Source organism: Clupea harengus, chromosome 20 (assembly GCF_900700415.2).
Source record: "Clupea harengus chromosome 20, Ch_v2.0.2, whole genome shotgun sequence".
Taxonomy (NCBI): Eukaryota; Metazoa; Chordata; class Actinopteri; order Clupeiformes; family Clupeidae; genus Clupea; species Clupea harengus.
Genome location: NC_045171.1, coordinates 12,763,273 through 12,774,949, shown reverse-complemented (window position 1 = coordinate 12,774,949; position 11,677 = coordinate 12,763,273). Strand labels below are relative to the sequence as shown.

At 42.8% G+C, this 11,677-nt stretch overlaps 2 protein-coding genes across 5 annotated transcripts; both read right to left on the bottom strand.

Moving 5' to 3' along the window:
• Positions 1–78: 78 nt before the first annotated feature.
• rom1b (retinal outer segment membrane protein 1b) lies at positions 79–4,630 on the bottom strand. The gene is made up of 6 exons (XM_012819357.3): positions 4,526–4,630; positions 4,031–4,185; positions 2,770–3,045; positions 2,466–2,620; positions 1,578–1,824; positions 79–859 (listed from the first exon to the last, which is right to left on the bottom strand). The coding sequence occupies exons 2-6, from the start codon at positions 4,178–4,180 to the stop codon at positions 635–637; spliced, it is 1,053 nt and encodes a 350-aa protein (XP_012674811.1). The 5' UTR covers positions 4,181–4,185; positions 4,526–4,630; the 3' UTR covers positions 79–634.
• A 1,311-nt stretch (positions 4,631–5,941) lies between these two features.
• LOC116225148 (filaggrin) lies at positions 5,942–10,913 on the bottom strand. 4 transcript variants are annotated; one of them, XM_031586908.1, is made up of 8 exons: positions 10,378–10,913; positions 10,014–10,234; positions 8,211–9,813; positions 7,933–7,961; positions 7,414–7,542; positions 7,184–7,250; positions 6,909–7,016; positions 5,942–6,814 (listed from the first exon to the last, which is right to left on the bottom strand). In XM_031586908.1, the coding sequence occupies exons 2-8, from the start codon at positions 10,139–10,141 to the stop codon at positions 6,155–6,157; spliced, it is 2,724 nt and encodes a 907-aa protein (XP_031442768.1). In that variant the 5' UTR covers positions 10,142–10,234; positions 10,378–10,913; the 3' UTR covers positions 5,942–6,154. The 4 variants fall into 4 exon arrangements, with proteins under 4 accessions (XP_031442768.1, XP_031442769.1, XP_031442767.1 ...); XM_031586909.1 differs by having other exon boundaries at positions 10,014–10,231; XM_031586907.1 differs by having other exon boundaries at positions 10,014–10,913.
• Positions 10,914–11,677: the final 764 nt, after the last annotated feature.

The following is an 11,677-nucleotide window of genomic DNA, read 5'->3' as shown; positions in this document are numbered from 1 at the left end:
GATACCATTTTAAATGTTGTAAACTGAGTGTTTTGTGGTTGAGGTGATATGTTACAACAATATGACATCAGACTACAACGCTGTTAAAAACTCTAAAGTATTTATTAATTTATTTACTCGTTTTTTACACGGTTTTCAAGTCAATATTTGTTTCTGTTTCAGACAATCCTTTTTACTTTAGGTTACACAGCAATGCAAAGAGAGCAGAGGCCAACTACAAAAATGTATCAGCAAACTGTACACATATAATACAAAGGGAGAATTTCATGTCTTTTAATCAGTAACAGTGCATGTTTTGAGAAGATTTTCACTAATTTCATTGTGTTTTTGTCTGTGTGCGCATCTGCGTGTGTGTGTGTGTGTGTGTTTGTGTTTGTCAACACCTGTGTGCAAAAATATTATGTGTGCAGTCAGATTCACAAGACTAGGCCTGAGCCTTCCTTTTCTATGTATAACAACACTGCCATATGAGAACACATTATACCAACACTGCCATATGAGAACACATTAAAAAAACTGCTTGAAAAACCCTCCGATGGAACGCCTGCAGACCAGTTCCCTGGTAGAGTCCCATCGATCCCATCTGTCCACCCACATCAGCTCTGGTGGCTCCTGGTTCTGTTTAGCTGGTTGGTCAAGCTGCCTTCTCGGCCTCTGCGTCTCCCTCCGTGGCCTCGTCCACCACCTGGCCTCCATTCCAGCCTGGCACGAGGTTCTTCAGATTCTCCTTGGCCTCGTTCAGTGTCTCCTTCACCCCTTTCTCCAGGATGTACCCCTCTGTCTCCACCTCCATGTTCTCTTGCTCCTCCACCCCGATCATGGCGGTCTGCAGGTACCGAAGACTCGCCAACACAGACATCTGAAAAAACATTACAAATCGCAGGAGAATATGTCCCTCTACTGCTTAAACATATATCTTCATATGATATATTAGTATAGCATACAAAGAGGCTCCATTCATCTTTTCATATAATATCAATAAGCCTCAAGGATGGACAGCAGAAGTCATTATCTTGACTTGAATAATTTGGCTCCTGTGTACATTAGTGAGCATCCTCATGATCATCTAAGTCACTCCCCTTATGATATGTTTGATGTGGGTTTTATTAAGAGCTATGAGAGCTTGTCATGTATCCGTTCATTTGTGCAGGATTGTCCACCCGCTGGTCAATAGTCATGTTTCATTTATGAACAGCCGGATCAATGCTTTCTTGCAAATGAGTTTTCCCCTCACATGCCAACACTGATTTCTGAAGAACAGTGCCTAATTAGTTTGATTTATATTCATCCCCTGTTCACTAAATAAAATGTTTTGCCCTTCTTCTGTCAAATTGCATCCGCCTGACGTCTCACTGAATTGTTTTTGAGTTCATCAGAAGAGAAAACATTAATGAGTGACCTTTAAAACATCCTATCTTTGTGTGTTTGACCTTCACAAAGAAAAGGGGGTGGGGAGAAAAAAATCAACGTTAACCATGTTTTCAGCTTCTGCCAAGAGCCGCCCCAAGAGCCTCCCAACAGCACTGACTGAATAATATATTCTGCTAGGGAAATTGAGGAACGGATGTCCACAGTACCTGAACCAGGAATACGGACAGGACACCCGGGCCAATGGTATTCATAAGACCCATGTAGTAACTGAGAAGGGCCTCGCGGCAGCCACGGCTATGCAGGTTCAGTTCCTCGATGTGGTACTCGTAGTTGTGGTGGGCCGAATTGTCAAGGATACGCTCCTGGATGCAGGGCCGTGGGGAGGCTGGGTTACAACAGCTGAATGGAACACCATCCACCAGGTAGCGGCCATCCACATTGCTCCGCATGCGACTACCAGCCGGAAAACAAAGAAATCAATGTTTAGGATTAACACAGTACCCACACAGCCTGTCACAGCCTGCCTTCTGTTGACTCAGATCAATCCAAACATTTCACAGATATAGTATATGTTCCATAGGCTGTGATGCACATGTGAGCAATAGTGTTAATCAATGGTAATCAATGTGACCATATGACCTTTTGATTCAACTCAGGAAGAGCTGTCACACAAAGTGGCCTCTTGGCCTTGCCATGTCAATACTACTGGAACATTTTCATCCAATCATGCCCCTCTGTGGTGAAGCTGTCCTCATAACTCCTGTCTCTGTCTACATGTGTTAGATAATGTTGTAAAAAGACTGTTAGGCCATGCACTGCCCTGATCATGTTAAAGCTGTGACAAAGCTGCTCCAAAACTAGTAGTATTGTACCAAGAGGTATCGCCTGCCATAGTACTTACATATCCACTCTGCATACTAACTCCTGATGCAGTACAGTTCGTTAATTGCTTTGTTTAGACTTGAACATGGAATTTCATAAAACAAAATCTACACCTGTCAGCACATCCGCAATGCTTCCACTAAATGGTCTCGCCCAACCCACCCCCTTATACTTTTCCTTGATCTCCACTTTTATAAGAATCATTCACTCACTCTTTCACTTCCTTGGAGGTGAAGTCCAAATAACGGTTGTTGATCCACTGCACCTCAAACCAGTCCTTGAAGTTGCTGTTACCACAACATTGGAACTCCATCTGCAGACGGTCAATGGTCTGCTTCTGGAAGCATCGACCTGGGGTGTCTGTGTCCTACAGTTTCACACACATGCACAATCATTTAATCATTTCAGACAGGTGATAATCTAAGCACGTTTTATCACATAAACTGCATTTATAGAGCACAACCCTGGACCGACTGAATTAATTATGCATGGATTAAACTGATTAAAGGCCTCTACCTTGTAGAACCGAATGCCATTCTTCAGCCCAATTTTCAGGGACTCTTCCAGACTAGGTTGCAAGGCATAGCTCAATGACATGGCAACCAGCAACAGGGAAGTGAACAGCAGGGACACCATGAAAAAAGGAGTGAGGAAGTTCTTCCAGCGCGTGAAGCGGGCCACGTCCATGGAGTCCTGGCAGATTCGGCCAGCGCACAAGTTAATACCCACAGATGCCAGTCCCACTAGCATTAGCATGTTGGGTACCATGTGTATGTCCATGGTATGCATCACCTAGACAGATAGAAGGTGACACAGGAATATTGGTGTTATCACTTGAAGTACATGCCGATCTTTTCCACAACCACAACATGATTGAGTAACAACAGTTTTTAGAGTGAATAACTGGCAACTGATAAAAGGGCGAAATTAGTGTATTGCCTTATTTGAACTTAAATATAAAAAGCTAATACAAATACATATTTATTTATTCATTTGCCAGACATTTTTATCCAAAGCAACTTACAAGTGAGGTACAATAACCAAGCTTAGTAGCTTGGGAGACCTTACCTGGTATAAGCACAACATTACTAATTAAAGCCAAGCTCAGATAAGTGCCATAATATAGATATAGAGATAATATAGAGAGCGAAGGGAATACAAAAAGAGGGGGTGGGGGGGCTAGGAAAGGTAATACAACAGTTGTTGTAATACAACAGTTGTTCAATAGCAAGGAATACGGTCTTTTATACATTTTAGACTAAATGTAAATGAGACAAGGATCTTCAAATCATCATATGAGAAAACACCTCTTTTTTTTGTCAAATACCACAAGGACAATGTATATGTCTTATGGATGATAAACCCTACAAACACCTTCTGCGTAGTGGGTCAAGATGTAATAATATAAACCTTGTTTCTTATCCCCGACTGCACCTGCCTCATATAGGACATGAGTCACCCTCATAATCCACCACATTGTACACTAGTTCATAGAAACTTTCTATTGACGCAATAACTTTAGCAGCAAAAAGAAAAAATTCAATTATGAATTCCTGATATTTCATATGAAAATATTACAGTTAAATTTAGTTTAAACAATTTCATATGAGAGTGTAGGCGTAAGTACTCTTTCTGTAATGATATAAGATTAATCCTAATTATAATAATATTCACATTAACAATAGCAATGGTTTTCTAAACCTTTTCATAAGGTGTGACTGCACCATATGTGCATAACTGTATGTACAACTTAAATCATTGAATATTTGTGCAGTACCTCAGATCTGCGAAGGAGTTCCGTCTTCAGGAATACCCCCAAGGAGAAGATGACCACCCCAGTGAACATGGCTACCCAGGAGAGCAGCCACAGACCCTGGGCCAAACGCACCCTCCGCTGGAAGGAGAACTTTATCTTCAGCACAGTCATTTTGCCTGTAACAGCAGAGCCGGGCACGGAGAGATGAAGGCACCCGGTGAAGGAGAGTACATGAAAGAGAGGAGTCTGAGTGAGACAGGGGACTAAGAAGGAGATGATGGATTGTAGAGATTTAGGTCAAAATGGAGGAATTTCAAACAGTAAACGCTGCTAACTTTAAGGGTAAACAATAGGCAAATCAAATGTTATACAATATTACTGAAAGTTTATACTAACTAAATCAACTCAGTTGCTAAAACAATATTCCGATATTTCACGGTTTGCCAGACAATTAGGAAAATAACTACTTTGTTCTAATCCTAATTAACAATTGAGATTATAGTGGGGGTCTCTCACCCTGTGACGTATCAAAGTTGTGTTTATTTGTTTAGGCTCCTGAGGGTGGGCTCACCGTCCTCCTATATTTCCGTGGCCATTTTGTAAAAGAGAAAGTGTAGACATAAAATATTATATCTAGGATAACGTGGAGGTAATCCCATTCCCTCCTCCCCTGGATTGAATCCTATTATATTAGTCCCACCACAGGGACCAATGGCAATTCAGGCCACTGTCTATTCAGCAGACCTGCACTTGGCTGCAGCTTGAAAAGGAGGATTTGAGGTGAGGTGAGTGGTTAGAGAGGTAAGTGGTCAGACAGAGAGAGAGAGAGAGAGAGAAACATGCAGTGAAAGAATACTCCACAGCGTTTTGTCTTTTAAAATGGTACATGATTTCCCTGTTACAAAGAAAGGGCAATTCAGGGTTCTACAGCATGTACAAACACGTCATTTAAGAGAAGGTCCTGAGTGGAACTTTTCAATGTTCTTTTATGGTGAAAAGCCAAACAGTTTTAGATTGGGTAAGGGTAGAATGAATTCTGTCCCATCCAGAGTAGCAAAATCAAAAATGAGCCTGCATCCACTCAAAAAAACAAATAAACAGATTCATTTGTTGGACGTAGATCCATTTATTGAGCTATGTTTATTTTCGAAAAAACATGAAAAGTACTTTGCAGTGTATAATTTGAAAGCCATTTTCAACATTTAAAGGAGACATCTCAGCCTATAGCATACTTACTTTTACAGTATTAACAGGGTTTAGGAGGGGCGACATAATATAGCCTATGTCTGAATTTGCCTTCGATTTCGTAGTTGTAAGGTCCCACCAAAGTCCGATGTCAGAACCAGCAAGAATGTTCCACCACAGGGACATTTTCAAATGCAACTAGGCATGAAACAAATTCATCAACATAGATTTTTCAGATGGTGAATTATTTGGCATCGTAGATAAATTCAGACATACACATTGTTTGACTTCTTCAGATATGCACACAGAGGTGAATAGAACTACAAGGGACCAGATATCCCACACTGCATTCTCTTCTGCCTAAACAGAGACCAGGAAACACTTACATGTATAATATAACTGTATAATATATACATACTGCTTCAGTACTCTTCAAAAGTGGCCTCAGAATAGCTAAAGCATCAGTGCAACAAAAACAATACATACATAAAATACAACTGGTTGAACAGAATACACCACTACACATTTCTAAATAATCACAAGGTCTGAGGAAAATATATGGAATTTTCATAATTATCATAGACAACAACATATAAATACATGCATATAATCCGCGCCAAAATGAAGCTAGGAGCAAAAGGTGGGTGGAGCTAGGCTATCATTTCACCACAAATATCACACATTTCTGTAACAAAGCTACTATGTTTATTAGTTAGTGAGTTACATTGAAATCACAGACCTCTTTTGGATTCAAATAATGAACTAATACCTTTCTTCATTGTCCAGTGAAGTCAATGAAGATGTCACTTCTGTACATCTACTATTGAGTATTTTCATGGGTGTTTACAGACAACTTCATCTTAAGCCACCAATTATACACAGAGGGCATACATATAAGTGTATAAGTATAAGTGTTTGGGCTCTTTGGATAGTTAACCTATGGAGCTACTAGTCGACTGGTTAATGCTGCCCTGTTGGTTGCCCTCCCCAGTCCACAGCACCACTGTCTCTCTCTTCTTGGTCTTCGGTGGTGGAGGAAGGAGGCATCTGTCTCATGAAATTGTCCAAAATCCTTTGTGCTGTAAGAGAGGTGAAATCATCCCCGGGCTCACCTCCACCTGCACTTCCTCCAGCTCCCATCCCTCTGCCTGTGCCCATCCCCTCATAAGGGTTCGGGGGCACCTCCATGGGCTTCTGGGTGGATAGACCCAAGGAGTGAAACTCTGGGTGGACAGCTGTTGGATGCTGGTGCTCGTGGCCTTTGGCCTGAGCATCTGCCACGTTTTTAAACAGGGCCATGCTGATATCAGCAACAGTGAAAGGGAGCTGTGAAATGCTTCCAGCAGCCTCCATGTCCCGTCTAGTTACACAAGCCCTCGCCTCCTCTCCTGACCACTCATTCTGGCCCTGTTGCCATGGCATAAAGGCTGTCATCCTGACTGGCCCGGACTCTGCGCTGCCCTGCCCAGACTGGGGCCAATCAGTCGATGCTACCTCCACTGTTGCCAAAACTGATTGGTTGTCCTTGCCGTCCTTCATAGTTGTAGAGAGCAGGAAATTCCTAACCCCCTCCTCAGATTTGAAGTGCTTTTGTAAGAGCTCCTTGATCAAAGCGGGAACCTGGAGTACAGAATAAAAAGGCAATTAGCAATCATTTGTGAATTTATTAGTTCTTAACTGACAATACTAGCAGCTACTGCTACTCTCCACATACATTGATGTTCTCCAGTGAGCTGATGGTATTTTCTGCTGTGTCCAGCCGTTTGGTCTGTTCTAGAATCCTCTGCAAGAGGTACTTCCTCTCTGAGTTCATATTCTCCGTCTATCAAAACATGGCGTAACACAACATGATAGAAAATTGTAAGAGTCAAGGAAAGTATTACAGAAGTCTGGACATTAAACATGTCATAAAAAAAACATAAAACATGTAAAACAATGTAACAATTTCTGACAATGGATGACAGTTTAAAAAATAGAAGTAAGTCTTACAGCTGACTCTAGCTTCAGCTCCAGAGCACTGCTGGAATGTTGGAGGTTTGCATAACTCTCCTGTAGTCTAAGGATGACAGACAAGGACATTATTTAGGACACACATCAATGTTAGTCGTAATACGATAGTGTACATGGTTATCTGTGGTGACATATATCAGAGGTATAAATGGCATATTTGTGTAAATTGATGTTTGGTTTTCAATGCATGTTTTATTTGCATGACCAACCTTTTGTACTTCTCTTTGAAGGCTCCGAGCTCCGACCTGGAGCACTGAAGCTCGGTCTCCATATTCTCTATACATGCCACAGTCTGTAGCAGGTTCTCATGTAGCTCTTTGTTGTATTGTTCAAGCAGCCTGCAGATGATGAGAGAATTTGTACTTATTTCTCATATTTTACCAGTGTGGGTTCAACCAGATGCTAATCCATACATATATATATATATATAGGACAACAAAGGCTCTATTCCACTATGCTCTATTCAAATGTATTCTGCTATTCTATAATAACAGTACCAGATTAACTAATTGCAATGCATTACATTGCAGAATCTATAGTTCAGAAAGGCACGATAGACAATAAACCTGTCTTTATTATGAGATAGCAGGCAAATAGAGTATTGATTAGCTTCAGGCTTGCTGAATAGATTGCAGAGTACCAGCCAGCTTAAAGTACAGGAAAACTCTAGGCTAAAAGGTCATAATCAATAAACAATGACATAACATAGATGAGAAAATAACACTCACTGAACTCTGTTGACAGAGCTCACTGAATCCTGCAGAGAGAAAGAACAGACAAAGGACAAAGAGAGGAGAGAGAAAGATCATTAGAGGGCTTGTGGTAGGGGAGGGAGGGAGGGAGGGAAAGAGTAAGGCAGAGAAAGAGACCATGCTTCAGTACAGGCTATTTTTATTGTCCAGTTAACGTACATGTAAATGTAGGAGTGTTTATGTTTGAGTGTGGGTGCCTATGCACTCATGTTGGTATGTGCATATGTACATAAACATAAGTGTGACACACTCACCCGATGAGATTTGGAATGTCTCCTGTGGTCAGGGTGCGTATGCATGTCGCCATGGTTCCTGTGGTCAGGGTGCGTATGCATGTCGCCATGGTTCCTGTGGTCAGGGTGCGTATGCATGTCGCCATGACCAGAACTCTGACTGGCAGTGGAGGACTTGCTGGAGGGAGACTCGTAGTCAGGTCCCAGGATGTGACCTGGCGGAGGTGGGGAACCCCTGTGGTCTCCATGAGGATGCTGTGATTGGCTGTGACTGCTGCTGCGGCGTCCATTGCCATGCTGCTTTGAGCGATGATGTTTGGACTCTTGCAGGATGGTCTCTGAGCTAGTGCTAGTGCCATCAGTGGCCATTTGATTGTACCTCCCCTGGTGCTGTTTGTCCCCTGCGGCACCCTGTACTTCCCCTATAGAATAGCGTTTTTTGTGGCTACCATGCTGGTGGTGGCCTGCAGACCTGGTGGGGCTCCCGGGATTAGGGTGCTGCTTGCCTGGATAGGAGTCACGGCGTGAATGTGACTGTGGCTGTGAAACAGCACCAGACTTTGCTGGACTCTGATTTACAGTCTTTGCAGAGTGCTGCTTAGGTTGCTGTGTTCCCTCATCCTCTTCCTTCTTCACACCTCCAGGAGGCTCCTTACGCTCCTGATGAGGAGATCTTGGTGATGCTGGACTGGAGCCAGGGGCGACTCCGAGTATATTGAGACTGGAAGGGCTTATAACTTGACGCGTTATTTCATCTAAAAATGCGGAGAACTGAAGCTTAGTTTTAACAAAATTATTCTTCATAGCTTGTGGATCATTTGGTTTTGGGGTGGCTAAAGTCCCCACACCACCTGGTTTTGCTGCTTGCTCCCGGTGAGACAGAACCTCCATCGATTTGGCCTTGCGAAAGTTTGCCTGTTGTCTGGCTGCTGACCCACCATCCTTATTTTTAAGAATGCCTTTGCTTGGCAGCTGGATGGTGGACACTGCCTTTTTGGGTGGCACTCTGGCTCCAACCTTAGCATCATCGCTGAAAGCCAGGCTCCGTCCCAGGCTTGCGGTCTTGTACAGGTTCCCGTGCTCCATATGGGGGTGTCGGTCCCATCCATCCTGTTCACCATCGCTGTCGATGCCCTGGAGGAGCCCTTCCTCACTCTTGCTTTGACCGCGATGAAGCTTGGAGAACCTGGGGCCATGCTCTGAGCCATGAGGGTGCTGGCGAGAGTGTTGGCTCTGGGAATGTGGGTGGCTGTGCTGATTGTGAGACTGGTGGTGTGGTGAACGCTGCTGAAATGGTGTTGCGGATCTCAACTTATACTCCACGTCTTCAGAGTCCCAGTCACGAGACTTGCGTCTAGGTTCAGCTATGTTGGAGCAGGAGAGGGAGTGCTGGGGCTTGTTCATCAAGTAGGCCTCATTGTCCAAACTTGGTTCTGAGGACCAGGACGAAGACGAGGAGGAGGAAGTGGACAGGGTGGATGAAGAAGAGGACCTGGACAGGGTGTGAGGATCAGCAGCTTTTTGGTTGTCTATGTGATGGTACCCATGGAAACTGTGGTCATGGTGATGTTCTCGGCGATGAACACGGCTGTCAATAGGGCCTCTCTGATGAGATCCTGGAACACTTTCCAGAGCCAAATCACAAAATAAAAGAAAGGTAAAATAGAGGAGTAGTTTTTTTATTATTTAATAGCAGATGTGTTTTTTTATATATGACAATGACTGTTTCTGGAAGAGAGCAATTATCAATACCTAAAATCACATTTTCTATGTGGTAAGAACTGATGCTTAAACTGTAAATAGGGAACTTAATAAAAAGCTTACCTGTGAGGTGTCTTTCCATGTGACCGGTGATGATGATCGTGGTGATGATGGGCACCGTGGTGATGATGTTTCCCGAGTTTTACGTCGTCCTGAGAGTTTTTTTGAACTGGTGTGAAGTACTTCTCCATCACTACTTCTTTTCCTCTTTTTCTTCTTCCTCCAGTGCAATCAAAGCACGCGGTGGCCTTAGTGTCACTTAAACCTCTTCAAAGTAGCTACTTCTGAAACGAATCCCTTAACGTTTAAGTTGCTGTGAGCCGAATCTACAACTCCGAATTTCAGAATCCAATTGATGCGCCACGCATTTAATCATTTGGTAGACGCTTGTATCCAAAGCAAACACAGAGAAAAGTAAATTACTTACATGTACATGCCAACTGTCTGGAACTCTTAATTAAGCTAATATCGCAGAAAATTGTTGTCATTGACATACAATAATTTATAATTCGACCTACTACTTTGCATAGTTATCGTAGGCGAATGGGATTTTGCGCAAATCATCGAATTTCTTAACGCATACGCATCCAGGTCAGCTGTGAGCAGTCCAACTCTTATTCTGAAGTTTCTCTGTCGTAGTCTAGTCGTCTGGTTCTGACACTAAGTTTTTTCTCTGTGCCCAAACAATCACAGTGAAAGTATCCAGTATGCGTGGTGGTAATGGTAACATATTCCCCTTAACCTCATCTCTCCCTAGCATCCAATACACATCTAATTCTGACGTAATGATGTCACATCGAAGCAACTGACAAGTGTAACTGTCCCCATGGGTTGGCAATGTTGGAACAAATCGAACCTAACACCGGAACAGGACCTTTGGGTTCAAGCCACGCTTCGTGTCTCATCGATCTTGCTTTTAACTGTAGTGAGTTATCCTTCCGTGGGCTACTCTGACACATTTTATCACGCAGATTGTAAAGTAGCCTACTGCTAAACAGTTGTCTGGTTTAGATCAACGGGTGACACAGGTGTGGAATCACGCAACTGTGTTTATAACATATTTTACATGTATACTTTGTGGAAGGCTGTTATGTGCATTTTAACACACACACATGTCAACATCTGCATTGATATTAAAATCAATGAGTAGAGAGCGTTATATTTTGGTGTAAGATATAGCTTATTATCCTCATTTTATTTATGTTCTCTCCTGCAAATGTGTGTTATCATCCTATTATGAACTGTTGATAGATTACACCATTTCAATGTGGACCTTTTCATTCTATGTAGCCTAATTCAAAGACAAACATGTGTTCCTCCAAGCATAGTCTTAGTTTTGTAAACTCTGAGAGGTTAGTGAATGATTAGGGAAGTTTAAAGAAGCTGTGTGTTTTGCACCGCACCCTTAAGCCTCTCCACAATGCCACCCTCTTTCAGTGTGAGAGCCGACACCAGTATCCTCCCCTGGGGCTTCTACCATCCCCCCTATCCCCACTCTTGCATGATCAATGCATTGTTGCATAAACAGAGTGTAACATAATCAATTTTGGAGCCTACAACATAGGGCCCTCCCTCTGCAGGCATCTACCACTTCCAAGTCCACCTCTTGGATGTGGATGTTGCATGTCCCAATCTGTGATCTGAATTAACGACCTGAATGTGAATTAACATTTTACAAGTGTTCCTAGTACAATGAAGAACCAAGTCCATTTCTCTCATACATCTTC

Bases quoted from the DNA above. Each gene is read 5' to 3' on its own strand.
- rom1b (XM_012819357.3), bottom strand. From the start codon at position 4,180: ATGACTGTGCTGAAGATAAAGTTCTCCTTCCAGCGGAGGGTGCGTTTG. The intron at 3,046-4,030 runs GTACTGCACAAA...CTATCTGTCTAG, and splicing joins AACTCCTTCGCAGATCTGAG to GTGATGCATACCATGGACAT. The intron at 2,621-2,769 runs GTAGAGGCCTTT...GTGAAACTGTAG, and splicing joins ATGGCATTCGGTTCTACAAG to GACACAGACACCCCAGGTCG.
- LOC116225148 (XM_031586907.1), bottom strand. From the start codon at position 10,141: ATGGAGAAGTACTTCACACCAGTTCAAAAAAACTCTCAGGACGACGTA. The intron at 7,962-8,210 runs GTGAGTGTGTCA...TTCTCTCTGCAG, and splicing joins GACATTCCAAATCTCATCGG to GATTCAGTGAGCTCTGTCAA. The intron at 7,017-7,183 runs GTAAGACTTACT...ATGTTTTGATAG, and splicing joins AGCTGAAGCTAGAGTCAGCT to ACGGAGAATATGAACTCAGA.